The following is a 16,455-nucleotide window of genomic DNA, read 5'->3' as shown; positions in this document are numbered from 1 at the left end:
CAGCAAAGGCTTTCTCTGCAACCAAAACTCAGCTCTCCCCTAGCCAAGTCTCCTTTCCCTCTCTTCAAACTATTGATCACAAGAATAGGCCCAGACACAAATCAGCTTTTGAGTCTGCCGCCTAGGGAAATGACTTATGACACCTGCCCAAAGTCAGGAATCCAATGAGTGACCAAAGCAGATTTACTACAGATGTGCCAGCATAATTCTACAATTACAAAATGAGCAGAGGAGACCAAAGAACAAACAGAGCAAAAGAACTACAAGGTAATACCATAAATAATCTTCTCAAATACTAGAGACCTAACTTGTGTATTAGAAAAAAAAGAAGAAAGATCTCCACTGAATTCATTTATTATTTTTAAAAATGGGGTAACTTCACCCTTACAAGAAGAGGAGAAGAGGGGATGGAGTGAACTTTCTGAGATGTTTGATGCTTGGAAGTAGACATGTTGGGCCAATGGGGCCATTAAAATAAAAACAGGTCCCCTCACTTATTCTACAGAGTATAATGCAAACAAAAAGGAACTAAATTACTCAAGAATATAAGGAAACAGTGAGACCTAATCTAGGCCTCTCAGTAATTTCAGAGTTTATCCAGCTTTTCATCAACGTTATTTCCATACATATATAAGATGTTCATCACTGATGAACATGAGATCTTTGAATAAAATACAGGGTCATGCAATAGAAGTTAAGAACAAGTCCACAATTACATTTGGAATATTTCATATCTGGGTTGGGAAGATACCTCAGTTTGTACAGTGTTTGTTTTGCAAGCACAAGGACCTGTGTAAACCCTCAGAATCTGCATTTTTAAAGGCTAGATATGGAGATACATGCTTATAAGGCCAGTTCTGAGGAGGCGCAGACAAGCAGCTCTTGGAAGCTCACTGGCACCAGCCCAGCCTATCTGGACTGTAAAAGACTTGTCTCAAAACAATTCTAAAAGTCAGATAGACCTTGAGAAATGATACCCAACAGTGTTCTCTACCATGCTCACATATGTACGTGCATCCACATGCATGCGTACTCACACAAATATGCATGTACATACATACAAATATTTTATGATTATTTAAATAATATAAGGTAACTCTAATTTAAAAAAAAATAGGAAAAGCATTTTAAAACCAGATCTAAGCAGTACTACATAATTTAATTTTAGGTAGGACTTATTGCTAGAAACTTCTAAAAATCAATCATTTTCTATCAATGAAATATACATACCTGTAATTTGCTAAAGAAACAGAATCTTCGTCTCATCCTATAGCCAGTCCAATATGCAAAGTTCTCGGAGAGTACTCTTGGCTCTAAACATACAGATTGTTAAAATGTCTGCATAGCTTTTGTCAGCCACCGTTGGGATGGTGAGGGAAGGACAATGCTAAAGTGTCTACTGCAGCATCTGCAGTCTGCGCTTTCCTTCAAGCCAGAAAGAAACACACTGGCACCTTTACAGGTTAGGTCTGCTCCTGGCTTTTTAGCAGTGAGATTTCAGTACTAGCACTGTAATGGCTGATCTTGACGTGAACTTGCTTGCATTTGGAATCAACTAAACCTCAGCAGTGGGATACACCACATGTAAGGGACTTTCTTGGCTCGTTTGAGGTGAGAAGACCTTCTCTAGATTTGGATCATGTGAAGTCAGAAGACCCGTCTCAAATCAAATCCATACCTTTTAGTGGCAGCCCACATAAAAGGGCACAGAAGAGGAAAACTTTGCTTTTTTGCCTACTTGCCCTCACTTTCACTGACAAGTTTGTCTGTCCCGCTACTGCTTAAGTTTCATTTCACTGGTACTAGAAGCTAACTTCTTCAGGATTTCAACAATGACTGAAGACCTATTGGGACACCCAGCTTTGTAAATACCTACAGGAGACACTCATTGTTCAGCTGGCGAGACCACAGCCTGTGAGCTGCTCTAATAAATTCCATACACAGGGCTAGAGAGATGTCTCAGCATTAAGAGTACTAACTGCTCTTCCAGAGGACCCAGGTTCAATTCCCACCACCTACCTGGCAGTTCACAACTTTTTACAACTCTAGTTCTAGGGGGTCTGACACCCTCACACAGACTTACACTAATGCACATGAAATAAAAATTATAAAAAAAAAAAAAAGAGCAAAGCATAGTGGCACATGCCTTTAATCCCAGTACTTGGGAGGCAGAGGCAGTCAGATCTTTGTTGAGTTTGAGGCTAGCCTGGTTCTCAAAGTGAGATCCAGGACAGCTAGGGCTACACACAGAAAAACCCTATCTTGAAAAAATACAAAAACCCCATGAAAAATAAATTCAATATATGCGTATGTATGTATGTATGTATGTAGGTAGGTAGGTAGGTATGTAGGTATGTATGTATTCATTTGTTCTATAAATCTGGTTCCTCTAGAGCACTGGTTCTCAACTTTCCTAATAGGTCTTCATGTAGTGGTGACCCCCAACCATAGAATTATTTCATTTCTACTTCATAACTGTGATTTTGTTAGTTATGAATTTTAATGTAAATATCTGATATTCAGGATATCTTATGTATGACCCCAAGAAAGGTCACGACCACAAGCTGAAAACCCTGACTAATACAGTAGGTGCTACTAGAGAAACACAGGCATAAAAATGGCTTTGAAGTGTCTGGACAGACTCTCCAATTTGCAGACATCTACAGTTACTGAAGGCTCTTCTAGAAGCATGCTGAGCACGAAAAATTTACGCTGAGAACTATTTAAAGAACTTATCAAGATAAATGGATTTGATAATCTTGATTTACCTATTGGGAGGCACAAAGAATTTAGTGACACTATGGATGAAATTTTTGATACTCTGTGGAAAATAAGTAAAATAATGAAGGTGGATGGTTGCTTCTAGCATGCTGAGAATGAGCTTCACAATAAAATCAACCAACATCAAGCATCACAGGCTACAGTGACAAAGAAGAAGAATAAACTCAGTGACACATGACAAGCTCAGACATGCAGTCTAAAAATTTCTAAGTATGCCCTGGAAAGGATCTTCTTTTAAGTAGCCACAGAGCTCATCTGAGGGAAAAACTAGGTCCTGGGTTACAGGTGGGTCTGCCTGTATGTAGGCACTACTCAGAGTGGTAAACTGCAGCGTTACGTCCTGCTGGAGCAACCCTAAGGGCACCAGTGAAAGGCCAGCATTGGGCTAGAAGGACTACAGCCTATAAGCCATTCTAATAATCTTGTCTTTAATATATATTTTAACATACATACTGATTCCTTCTTTCCTTTCTTCTTTCTTTCTTTCTTTTCTTCCTTCCTTCCTTTTTTCCTTTCTTTCAGTCCTGTGCCCCTAAAGAACCCTGACTAATATAAACATCCTTTAAAATTCCTTATTAAATCCCCAAAACTTCTTTGGAAAGAGAACATCTCCTGCTCTATTCTACCACAATTATTTTTTAGACCTCATTTCCCCCCTAACCTTCTCCTCTTTCTCTAGTTACAGTTTTATAGTTTGCAAATGGATTTATTACATTTAAAGAAAGACATATAGAAGCTCATGCATAAATGCCAGAAATTTGTATATGCAAATCATGGGTTAAAAAACATGGCACTAGGTGGCTGGAGAGATAGTTCAGAGGTTAAGAGCACTGACAGCTCTTTCAGAGATCCTGAGTTCAATACCCAGCAACAACATGGTGGCTCATAACTATCTATAATATGATCTGATGCCCTCTTCTGATGGGCAGGTGTACATGAACCCAGAGCACTGTATACATAATAATAAATAAATAAATCTTTCAAAAAATGACAGTAGATAATACTTTAGAAATCCTAAATATGAGATATAAATTAATCCATGGTATAACTAACCAATGGGTGAAATTCAATCAGCAACACACTACTTGTGATGTTTAGACTGTGGGAAATGGTCAGTACAAAAGATTATGTCTGAGAAATTATAAAACATGTTGGACAGAATTAGTCTCCTCAAAGAATATAGTCAACTTCAAATGACAGAATGTTAAGAAATATCTAGTAAAGGTTATTTATACAAGACGATTTTGGGGATGGTGTTATGAAACAGGTTGTCTGTACACAGACAAGGCTGTATAAAATGGCTACATAGCACAGGTTGGCCTTGAACTCAAGAACCTCTTGCTTTGGCCAATCCAATGCAAACACTTTTAAGACACAAACATTTGTCCACAAATTTCGGGACTTCCTTGTTTTTAATGGCTGAGTAGTATTCCATAGTATAAATGAACCACAGTTTCTTTATCCATTCTTCTACCAAGGGACACTTAAGCTGTTTCCATATTCTGGCTATTATGAATAAGGCTGCTATGAACATAGTTGAGCATATGTCCCTGTTGTGTGCTGGAGCATCTTCTGGGTATATTCCAAGGAGTGGAAAGCTGGGTCTTGAGGAAGCCTTATTCCCAGTTTTCTGTGACAGCACCAGATAGCTGTCCAAAATGGCTGCACTAGTTTGCATTCCCATCAGCAATGAAGGAATGTTCCTCTTTCTCCACATGAATGAGTTAACCCAGAAGCAGAAAGAGTCAAATGGTATATACTCACTTATAACTAGACACTAGCCCAAGGGGCATGTCCCATGAAAGTCTTCACTTACCAGGAAAGTGGGACAAATGGGAGGACATCCTATTGGGACTCTAGGTGAGAGAAGCATGGGAGAATGGGGAAATAGAAGGATCCAGAGGGTCCTAGAAACCTACAAGAACATTATGATGGGCGCATCTGGGCCCGAGGGTCCTGCTCAAACTATGGTACCAGCCAGGGACAATATAGGCAATAAACTTCAAACCCCTACCCAGATCTAGCCAATGGACAGGACATTCTCCACAGTTGAGTGGAGTGTGGCTCTGACTTATACACGAACTCTGATGCCCCATATTTGACCATGTCCCCTGGATGGGGAGGTCTGGTGGCACTCAGAGGAAGGATAGCAGGGTACCAAGAAGAGACTTGATACCCTATGAGCATATACAGGGGGAGGAAGTTCCCCTCAGTCACAGTCATAGGGAAGGGGAGTAAGGGGAAAACGGGAAGGAGGGAGGAATGGGAGGATACAAGGGATGGGATAACAACTGAGATGTAATATGAATAAATTAATAAAATATATTAAAAAACACAGTTTTTAAAAAATAATCATTATCATTTATAGACACTAAGTTTACCAATAATCTCCTTCTCTAAAGCTGTGAGTATGAAAGTTTTCATCATTTAGGGAAAATAATAAAATATAACTGAAAGTTTTTTCACATTAAGATACGTAAGTTTTTTAATATGTATTTATGTGTGTGCACGTTGCACACACATATCATGAATGTGCCTCTAGAAGCAGAAGATGGGCTGGAGTCATCTCCTGAAGCTGGAGTTACAAGTGGTTGTAAGCTGCCTGCTGCAGGCCTCAGGAGCAGAACTGCATTCCTCTCGGAAGTGAAGCAAGTGACCTGCTGCTGAGCCATATCCCCAGCCTAAGCTCATGTACTGTCAAACACCGTACTCAATATATTAAAATGGCACAGTGTTTCAATTTAAAAAAAAATCTTCAAAAGCAGCCGGGTGTATTGGCATATGCCTTTAACACCAGCACTCTGGGAGGCAAAGGTAAGTAGATGGCTGTGAGTTCAAGGTTTACAGAGCAAGCCTACGATAGCCAAGACTACACAGTGAAATGCTGTCTCGAAAAACAAAGAAAAATCCTCAAAATGATAACTTTTGAAAAAAGTTTCAATGTATGCTATTAACAAAAACTAAGAAAAGAATAAAGCATTTTTCACTTGGTAAAGATATGAGAGTCACTCGGTATGGAAACTGGTTGGCCCACATAGAACTTTTCTAACCTCTAAGCATCAAAACAGACTAGCTGTCTCCACTGCAGATGGTTCCTCACTTGGAATTCTGCCATTTTGCTATGGTCTTTTTCAGTGTTTAGGAATGGAAAGCAGAAAGCTTCATGAAAGGTAAGTGGGCTATAACCGAGAAGCAGGGGTGGAGTGTAGAGCGCGCTGTGGAGAGGCCATGCAGTTTCCCACAGTGTCTCTAGGTGGGGAATGGAGAAAGCAGGATTTTTCAGCTAACGAGAAGCTTGAATCCAGGCAGTTTTCACTACTTCCTGGCTCAGCCACTATGAAGAAGTCTTAAATTCACTTTGAAGATCAAAGGAGGGAAGAAGAAAAGACAAAAAGAGCTTTTCTTTTTCTTAAATGATACAGTTATATGGTCCATGTTCTTCCTTCAGCCCTCTTTTGCTGGGCCCATAGAACAGCCAAAACGTGAGCTCCAGAACAGTCTGCAGTGCAGAAATAAGAGATGCTGTATGCTGGAGGTACGAGACCAACGTGACGACTAAGTCAATGGCCATGAACGAACGTAAAGAAAGTGCCATTAGTTGCTTTAGTGGGGATGATATGACTTCTCTCTAATCTCAGTGACACTAGGAACCAAGAGATTATCACCAATAAGTGTTGGTTGAGTTAGAGATCTTGACTAAAAGCACAGAGGAGTAGATAATCTACAGGCCAGGGTTATAATAAAATGAATATGAGCTTCAGTTGTACAGCAAAAGTATGAAACAAAGGTCCAGTGACGGTCTCAACTGTGATGATAACAAAGCACCACACACCCTTTCCTCTGCATAAACAGTCAACCCCACAGTGCTTTATTCTACAGGAATCTCCTTTGGCACTGGCGAGATGGCTCAGTACTCAGCACTTGCTGCTCTCCCAAAGGAACTCAGTGTGGTTCCCAGCAACCACCTCAGGGCTTCCCAACAGCTACAGGGGACCCAACACCCTTTCAACTCCTCACACATATGTATACGCACACTTGCAGACACACACACATGTACACATGAATCAAAAATAAATAAATAGGACTGGAGAGATGGCTCAGTGGTTAAAGGTGCTTGCCAAACTAGGTGGCTCCCAGCCATCTGTAATTTCAGCTCCAGGTCCCTAAGGCACCCCTTTCTTGACATGTGCAGGTGCACATACGCTACCCATGACACATAGTTTAAATACAAATTGACATTTTAAAAAATAAATCTTTTTAGAGAACATCATCTCCTGATACGGTCAGTAGGATCCCAGATTGCCCATAATGATGTCACAATTCATCAGGGGCTGGTAAGGAACACTTTCACTCCCAGCACTCCCAAGGAGGAAGCAGGCAGATCTTTGTGAGTTTCAGGCCAGTCAAGATTATATAATAAAGCTTTGTCTCCAAAAATAAAATATAAGTAAAAAGATGCCCCAACTCATTAGAAAGGCTTTTGTGACATGGTAAAAACAGTCTGGTCCTACCTGAAGGAGTTTCAACACCAAAGGCCTCAATACAAAACACCTTGGACCCATTGTTCCCACCCACAGTGCTCATAGGACTGCAGGCAGCTAGTTGCATGAGCAAGACCCATGAGAGCAATTGCAATAGTTGAATCACTTTAAAACAGGTATGGAAAATGTGTTTTTAAATTACAGAGGGCATTCATGCTTTTTCTATTCTATGGTTCACCCCATCTCCAACTTTTCAAATCCTATGTCCAATTCAAGGGACTTAGTTTTTCAGCAATAATTTAAAAGTTTTTAACTGAAACTAGCTTTTGTGAGTGAGGACACCAGGGAAAGAAAGCTGAAAATACTGACTGACTCATTAGAACTCATAGAGCATTGGCAGTTAGAGGTTAGAATGTTACAGATCCAGGGGCTAATTATCTTGTTCTGGGCTAGCTTTAGCTCTTTACGTAGCCACTGCTTGCCCACCTTGGTGCCAGAACGAACATTGTGCCTAAGAGATTAGAAACCTTTGGAATTTATTAGATTAGCAGGATGCCACCAGTAGCTTCCACCAGCTCAACAGCTAAGAGTGTCATCAGATAGATAGCTTTCTGTAGACTATAGCTGCATTGCAGATGTGGCTACCACTATATTTTTGACTTGCCTTGATTTATGACTTTCTTCTTTCTGTTACTGTAAAACTTCATGAAACACTTCCACAGGAGGCATGGGACCTGGGGTGACCCAGCTCTGTGTTCTCTGGGCCATTGTCATTCAAATTTGGCTACAGAAAATCTGTCTCTTCTTTGTGGTATATGTGTGCATCAGAGGGCATGCATGCATGTGCGTGCGTGCGTGCGTGTGTGTGTGTGTGTGTGTGTGTGTGTGTGTGTGTGTACATTCATAAAGTTTGGAGAAGAATCTTGATCAAAAGTTAAAGAACACAAATCTCAGGAATATGTTCTTTTAAAGAAGCACTGAAAACATGCAGTTTTAACTTTAAAAGACACTCAGGCACTTATAACTAAAGAGCAATGGCCCAGAATGTGGTATGGTTTCCTAACTTCACTTAGTATCACAGGTATGCTAAAAGCTTGGAATATAGTCAATGTTCTGGCATTCTGTTGACAAAAAATATGTCTTAAAAATCAAGTTGCTCAGCATCAGAAATGTGAGAACTTACAAGTATGTCTGGCCAGGGAATAGTTGGAGCCTCCACTTGTCAAACCAAATCCTTCAGGAATTTGACTAGAACTTCGAGGTCTAGTCAGCAGTTTTGGTGGTTCAATTTCAGCTCCAAACTCTGCTCCTATCACTCCCAGGAGAACAATAGCAGTGGCTTGCTTCCTTCTTTCTTCATAAGATGTAGAAATTTTTTTCATTTGTGGAACACTTGATAAGCAACCTGAAAACCAAAATATAGGAATTCAAATTAAAAGAACATAATACAAAAATAATATATGTTTAGAACATTCTAGACTATGCACTTCAGAAAGAATAGTTTTTTTCAGAAAATGTCGCTGGGACACCAGGAGGGGTCAAGGGTACATCACTGAATCAAAGAGACGGAAACACTCTGTTAGTAGTTCTTAAGCTGAGTACAGAAAGCCCCAAATCTTTATAGGTTTATTTCTTAGCCATACTAATTCCTTATAAAATTTTAGTTATTTCCCCCTTGTAACACCATGAGTAATCTTATATGTTCATTTCAGATCACATTTAGGCTGTTTCTATCTCAGGGCTCCCACAATGTGACAAAATGACTTTGTAACTTCTAAGGCCATGAAAAACCACATCTCATTTCTTACATAGCATATAAAACTGTCGTCTTGGATGCTTAAAAGTATTTTCTACTAAGAAAAATATCCAATCTGTACTATAGCATACATTTCCCCACTTCACAGAAATTTTCTGTTTTTAAAGACAAAAGAAATATTTGTTAAAAACATTAACAAATATTAAAGTAGTTAGAAAGAATGTAAAAAGCTCCAGGGCACTAGGAGAAGAAACAGCAGTAGTCACTTCCTCTGTGTTCAACGGATCCTTCATTTTAGACAAAGTCATATTTAACAGGTTGATAACCTAGACTTCTGTGCCTTCATTGAAAACCAACCTTATTTACAAACTTAACAGACACGAGGAGGAGTAAGAGCACCAGGCAGCTACCTCTAGAATTGTCTTCTATAGCACTGTGTGCTTTCCTCTTTACCCAGTGTTCTGGCAATAGGAAGCAACCGCTCCCCTCCCCCATCTCAGCAGGAGCATGCTCCCCAACAATAGTTCAAAGGAAAGCTCTATTCTGCAGTTGCACTGATTGTTCTGTCAGCTGACCTCTGCAGAAGGGAATTGCTAACTGCTGCCTTGCTCCTTAGCTGACAAATGAATGATCGCAGCTCCATCTATTTTCACTATGGCTGCCTCTAGCCCAGGTGCTCAGACAGAGAGCCCGGTGTGACATCTTAGATCAAGATGAATTGGCACAAACTCCTGATCCAAGATTGTTTTATACCATTTAATTTAGTTTCTTCCCCTGCTTGGATGAGCACAGCTCTGGTTATGGATTTCTATTCTAATGTACTGAAGCAGGCCCTGAAAGAAGCCGATGAAGCAGCTGCTAGAGCAAGGGACTGCAGGGATACTGATCAATAGGCAAGGCATTGACCCCAGCCGCTCAGCTTCGGCAGCGCCAGGCTGGAGGGGGAGGGGCGCAGCAGTCCACACGGTCAGCTTCTAGGAGGAAATTAAACAAGGGGCGGTTGGAGAGTCCCACTCTCGCCCTGGCCCCCCACCTTCTCTATGTTCCCTCTGTTTAATTACCTCAATCTTGTCTTAACTCCCACTCTTAGGGAAGGAATTAAGACTTTACACTAGTTCAGTTTGGTACTTTCTATCAGCCATTTATACATTTTATCCCTAAACTAACAGTAAGTATTGTAACAGGTGCCCTCTGCTAAGTGCCAGAATATGAAATCCTAATTACATTATTTGGTGAAATATAAAGTTTGGCATGTGCCCGGGCTCATAGTAACACTGTCAAAACAGCCATTGACACTACTTATGCTGAAATTCAGTATTTAATTTTTATAATGTAAATGTAAAATGTATATATGTATAATGAAATGTAAAATGATAGCTCTTTGTGAACAAGGCAATAGAGAAAGAAGAGCCACTGAAAGAGACACTAACTGATGAGTGATGGCATAGGTGCCAGGTGCATCCCTGGCACTGCCCTAAAAGTAACAGCAAACCCTCGCTCAGTTTCTCAGATTTGCAAGTGTCTTTCCTTTATTGGTCTGGCCTGCATTTTTTGTTAAAAAAAAAATAATGTACAAAAAGAAATTAGCCGCAATGCTTTCCTATAAACGAAACTGCCAATCAAAAGGAAGATTTGATGTTAAAAATAAAATAATTCTTTAAAAGTAAGCCTTCCTCCAGTTTCATGAAGATCTGTATTTTTTTTTCCCCCACAGAGACATGGTTCCATTTAATCATGCTAAAGGGTGGCATAGAGATCCATTTTCTTGACAGGACGGTTGATCACCCTATCACAGTAAGAAAATTAATACCTTCAACTAGCCTGTGCACAAAACAGAAGGAAGTGGATGGCAAGGGACATAGACGTCTTATACTGAAGTTGAAAACAGAAAACAAATTCTGTGTGAACATGATGTTTCCTGATGACTGAGCTGCTTTTAATACAACACGAGGATCTGATTTTATTAAAACAACCATTTAATTCTTAGGGCTTCTCAAAAGGACATAGCTGTCTTTAGATTTAGCATAATTGACTCCAGATTTACAGGAACAGGAATAAACACTTGCTTACAGCTTAACTGGAGCACAGGTAAAATATTTGAGAAGTTTAAGCTATTAAAAGGGCTGCGAGATATTGATTACTTCATTTAAAAAGCAGTCAGAGAGTGCAACTGAGAGGTCAAGATAAATTTAACAATTTGAAGCACTTTACTAAATAACTCTAAAGATCATGTTAATTGGCTTTGTGCAGTTCTGGGGTAAAATTAATTTTATCCTAGCTTACAATAAAAGGATTAAAAGACATATTAACTTCTTCAGCTTTAACTGGAATAGGAATCAATGGATTTGAATTAAAGCTAAAGGCGCTTTTTATGAGAGATGGACATCCAGTGGATATTTTATATCTGCAATTAGCCATATATTGATAGAAGGTTGTTATTGTATTAGGTATTAAAACCGTAGATAAGTAGATACCACCAATTTACTACCCTGATAAAATACTTTAAGAACTCTGTGGTTTGATAGGGGGAAACTGTTTCTTAAAAATTGATTCTTTGTTTAGGACTGAATATCATAATGCTTTCTTAGTTGACTTTTATCTTAGGAAGTTCTAGTTAAAAATTAACGAACAATGTAGTTGAATTCAGTTGGGGTTCCCTTCAATTGTAACAATACATAAAACATGACCCACTTCACAAACATACCACTCGGATTTTTAAAGCCATATGTTATTTTAATACTGTTCACAGAATAGCAATTTTTTTGTCTGGCACTTCAGGTACTCAATAGAGTCCAAGTGACACTCATAATAATATGAGCATTTTATAAATCTGATATGAATTAAAGTGTACTCAAAAATTCATTTTGGAAATTCAGAAGTATCTTTTTGTTTTTTGATAGACAGAGATAGATATTAAATGTTTTTCTTTAGTCTTAATAATATCTTGGAATTGTGAGTGTAAGTGAAAATGTGGTATCTAACAAAGTAAAAACAATGACATATTATTATATAGCTTATCCAAAATATGTTTTATAAAATGAAGAGAAAACCACGAGTTTTATGATCTACTTATGGCAGCTGATGAAATTATTTTAATTAATTTGGATTAAGCTAGGAAATACTTTGGATTCTGGTTCCTACAAGCTTGTTTTATTTCCAATAAGGCTTTGGGTTTGCTTTTGTTCTGTTTTTGCTAACACTCAGCTTTAATAGTTAAAGAAAAATAATAAAATTTTACAATGTCTGTGTGGCATTAGAACAGTCTGTCCTGGCACATGACTCAAGGTGCTAAGACTATGAATCTCCAGAGCTTTAACAGATTTTTATTTTCTGACTAGTAAAATATTCTTCTAAATTTTTCAATTTATCTACTTCTGGCTTCTCAAGCCTGAAGACATTTATAATGTCATGTGATAATATTAGCAAATATTGGCCATAAAAAGGATATAAAACGGTACATCAGGTGAGGATGAGCTGAAAATGATACATGTCAGTGAAGTCAGCTATCAAGCAGCCTTCAAATCTGATTTCAAAGTGTTGGTCAATCGGTCTCTTAAATGTCCTCTAATCAAAACCACCTTCCTCCTGACTGACTCACATCCTAACCGACAGACCTGGTGCCTAATGGAATACTAACACTCCATTTTTCAGGTGCACCGTTTCATTATCGTATGTTGCTAATTAAGTTACCTCTCTATATGTAGATAACTCAATACCTGTGATTATGTCTCCAGACATAAGTATATCACTTTCTTAGTGAGATTTTCAAGACATTATACTTGAATGAGCTACAGATATACTTTTGAGGTTTTTAAAGTATGTTGACCACATTTTAGAATTACATATCAAAACAATGAAACTAAGGAGTCTTCACCATCTAAATATCTCTACCTAGGATTAACTAAATATTTCTGCATGCATTTGCTATTCTTAGGATTCCTTAAGAGGGACAAAATACAGTGTCATAAAAAAAAAAAAAGTCAAGCTTCACCAGATATAAAATAGAAATCTTCCATATAGGTCTTTAAAAAGGTTTTAAAATTCTTAAAAGAAGCAAAAATCTTTTAATAGGAACTTACTATTACATTCTGCTGATTAAATTTCAGCTATCTAGTTTACCACTTCCTTGTTGAATTTCAAAGTTAAATGTATTAAATGAAAAAAGCATAGATCTGTGGTGAGAACGGACGTAGAGCCTCCATGTGCCTAGTGCTGAATCTGGCTACACAAGCCCTTGTCGGGGGGCCGGGGAGCCTTGCATTGTAAATGCTGTAATCTAGTGCCTTGTCAGAACCACATGATCCCCTGAGAGTATTACATGTTATCGTCATTTGCTGAAATAACTTAGTTTATACAAAACCTCACAAATAAATTGTAGTAGGAAATATATGGATGAATGAACCTACAGACTTTAGAAGTGTTCTACATCTTCTCAACCTCTTAAGAAAAAAAAAAAAAGAAGACAAGACTAGGTAATTTAAAAGGACTGCCACAGAGCACCTGCATCTACTTTCAAACTTTTACAGTACTTTAAAGGAGGAACATGGCAGTGTGAGCAGGCTAGTTTTCCCTGCCACTGTGCTAAAAACATCGTACAGTTGCTTTGTTTTGTAATTTCACTGCCAGCACGTTCCTCACATACCGGTGGGGTGGAGGGAATGCGCCCCCCACTCCTAATGTGGTTTCTGCTTTTGTTGCAGGTGCTGTACACTCCCACTCAAAACATCAGAGTAAACAAACATGCTATTAATGTGAGCTGCGCATGCACGACGGCCCCCTGCTGGAACACACTGGGTCCTGCAAACGCCTGTGTTTCAGGCCACTCACTGATAAACGCTATTTTGAAGTAATGTCTCTGCAAAAATGTGTATTACGTGTGTGTGTGTGTGTGTGTGTGTGTGTGTGTGTGCATTTAAAAATGCATGAAGGCATTTCCTACCAAATCAGGTCAAAGCAAAATATGGGACCATGTTAAAAATACTTTGTAAAACAATAGTGTTACTGGTGTCCTGTGCTAATTATTTTGATAATTAGAAACCTTAAACCACTGCTGCCTGCTGCATGCCAGTAGGCTATACCAAAGAAAGAATGAATAGCTGCTGACAGCAACTTGCATGCTCTTCAAGTAATTCATGGAAAAATATTTCTTTTTCTTTACATAGTGCTATTAAAGTGGTTTCTATAATTTGTGTTATTCTTCTTTCCCTTTATCAAAAAAAAAAAAAAATCAAAAAGCCAATTTGTTTTCTTGTCTTTACTTTTACTGCAAGCAGTCTCACTTTGAAAAAAAAAAGCCACAGGGACTTAAAAACATCTTAAGTAACTATGGTATCTAGTTAATTAATTAAAAATTTATAGGCTATTATCCCAGATCATGTTCAATTTTCTATTCCACTTACTTTCTAATGTTAAATTTAAATATATAACCAAGTTTTTTGAAAGCTATACACATTGGAATAATTTTTCTTGAAAACAGACACTGTTCAGAAACATGTTTATATAAGTTGTACAGATTTCAAAACATAAAAATAGTTTGCATACATCACCTTTTCTCATATTTGTTGCTCCAAAACACCAACTTCTAGGATGAGACTTACTTAAAACGTATTGGCATAGAAAGTTATGTTTCTGTAACAGACTGAGTAGACTTTAAAACACAAATTCCCTGGATGGCAGAGGACATCTATAGAGATTTTATACCTGTTCATTACAGATCAGTAAAATAAACGGTTACACCTGGGTCATTTTTATTCATAAAATGACAAAGCGCTTATTGGATTCACATAAAAATTACATCAGTGGCATAAAATTGAGACCAAAAGGAACAACTGCTTTAAACCACATGAAGTGTTAACAAGGACATCTGTTTATATATGGAACATTTGTAGTATTTCTTTTTAAAAAATTACTATACTTTTATTCCCAATAATGAAACAGTGATATTTGATTAAAAGTTCCTGCTTGTTAAAGGCTCTCATGGAGGAAACTTGGCAGGGGACAGAGGGGAACGCCCTTGCTGCCTCTGCTTTTGAAAAATCATCACACACTGCACTTTCCCTTTTGCTGCCTTGTGCCAGTGTTAATGGGCACAGATCTAGAGAAACGTGTGATGGTTCAGCCTAGAGCCAACTTGTCTAGTGAAGACTCCACCCAGCACACAAACAGCAGAGCAGAGAGGTTCTCCCAGGATGCTAAGCATTCTGGGAGATGTAAAAAAAAATGTGATGAACCTTAGCATACAGTATAATTCCTGAGGACTGGTAAGAAATGTAAATTAGAAAAAAAGTTAGGAGAGCTTAAATATAGAAAAACTGTAAAAAAAAAAAAAAAATGCAAGGCTCAAACGCAACTTGGAATTTTTAAAAGAGCCACACTAATAAATAAACAGGAATATAAACACTTGGCTTTACAGAAAAAGGCAAGCCAAAGTAAACAGTATCCATGTTCAAAGTCTAAAGAGCTATTGACAAAGTATTGACTGTCTGCTCATCATTTACACAGAAGTATTATTCTGTCTCAAGCCAAAATAATATGCATGTTGGTAAGTGGCCAATTCTCATTTTTACCAGAGATTTCTAAGGAGCTTCAGACAGTGAGAAGAACTGGAAAGTTTGAATCTAATAGACAGTTACACAAAATTTTCATTTCTAATCTTTTCATATGTGTTAGGCTTTGTCATTTTCTTAGCTGCATGTAGGAGAACTGTGTGCTTTTAAGATTATTACATATGGCTTTAATTTAAATTAACTTATTATATTGTTTTACACACGCTCATTTTAATGGATTGCTAACTAGATTATCAAATTAATTTCGGTTGTTATTTGGCACTTTTTCTTCGCATTATTTTCTGTCCACAAATGTTTCCTTTATTACAAACCTATGTTATTAACTGGAAGCATGTGCAGATGTTAAAACTGATTCTCTTCCATGCAGCTGTTGGACACGATTTCCTGTTCATTGTTAACTCTATTTAGAATGTGGAAATTCATTACCAATCTTGCGCATGGCAGAATACAAGCAGCCTCTGGGTCTCGGAACTTTTCCCAGCTGATATGTGTTCATCTTAACATAATGCTGAGAGACACTGGAATGGCTTATTTCTTGAAATAATATGACTATAGGTTGGGAAGTCTGTCATTTATAACATGAATACTAACACAAAAGTTTAATGTCTCAACCTATATGTATATATAGTAAAATACTCATGTTGATAGACTCGATGCTATTAAAAGCCATCTATTTATGTTATAGGCTAACATGACAATTTATTCAAAATTTTTCTTGACTAATTCAAGTTATTAGGCTATTTAGGAGTTAAAAAGAGAGAGAGAGAGCACCCTAAAATATTCTTATCTTGATTTTATTTACATTGTAAAACATATTCCCATACACACAAGAAATCACAAACCACATATGTACTAATGTTGGTAAACACAC

At 38.0% G+C, this 16,455-nt stretch overlaps 1 protein-coding gene across 2 annotated transcripts in view; it reads right to left on the bottom strand.

Moving 5' to 3' along the window:
* The window catches only part of Wdr7 (WD repeat domain 7), a 277,717-nt gene that overhangs the window by 115,255 nt on the left and 146,007 nt on the right, over positions 1-16,455 (bottom strand). For both annotated transcript variants that reach the window (XM_051163424.1, XM_051163423.1), the window contains one exon: positions 8,446-8,667. In XM_051163424.1, the coding sequence (XP_051019381.1) occupies positions 8,446-8,667 (222 nt within the window). The remainder of the gene's footprint in view (positions 1-8,445; positions 8,668-16,455) is intronic.

Source organism: Acomys russatus, chromosome 20 (genome assembly GCF_903995435.1).
Source record: "Acomys russatus chromosome 20, mAcoRus1.1, whole genome shotgun sequence".
Taxonomy (NCBI): domain Eukaryota; kingdom Metazoa; phylum Chordata; class Mammalia; order Rodentia; family Muridae; genus Acomys; species Acomys russatus.
This window is presented reverse-complemented; position numbering and strand designations above follow the sequence as displayed.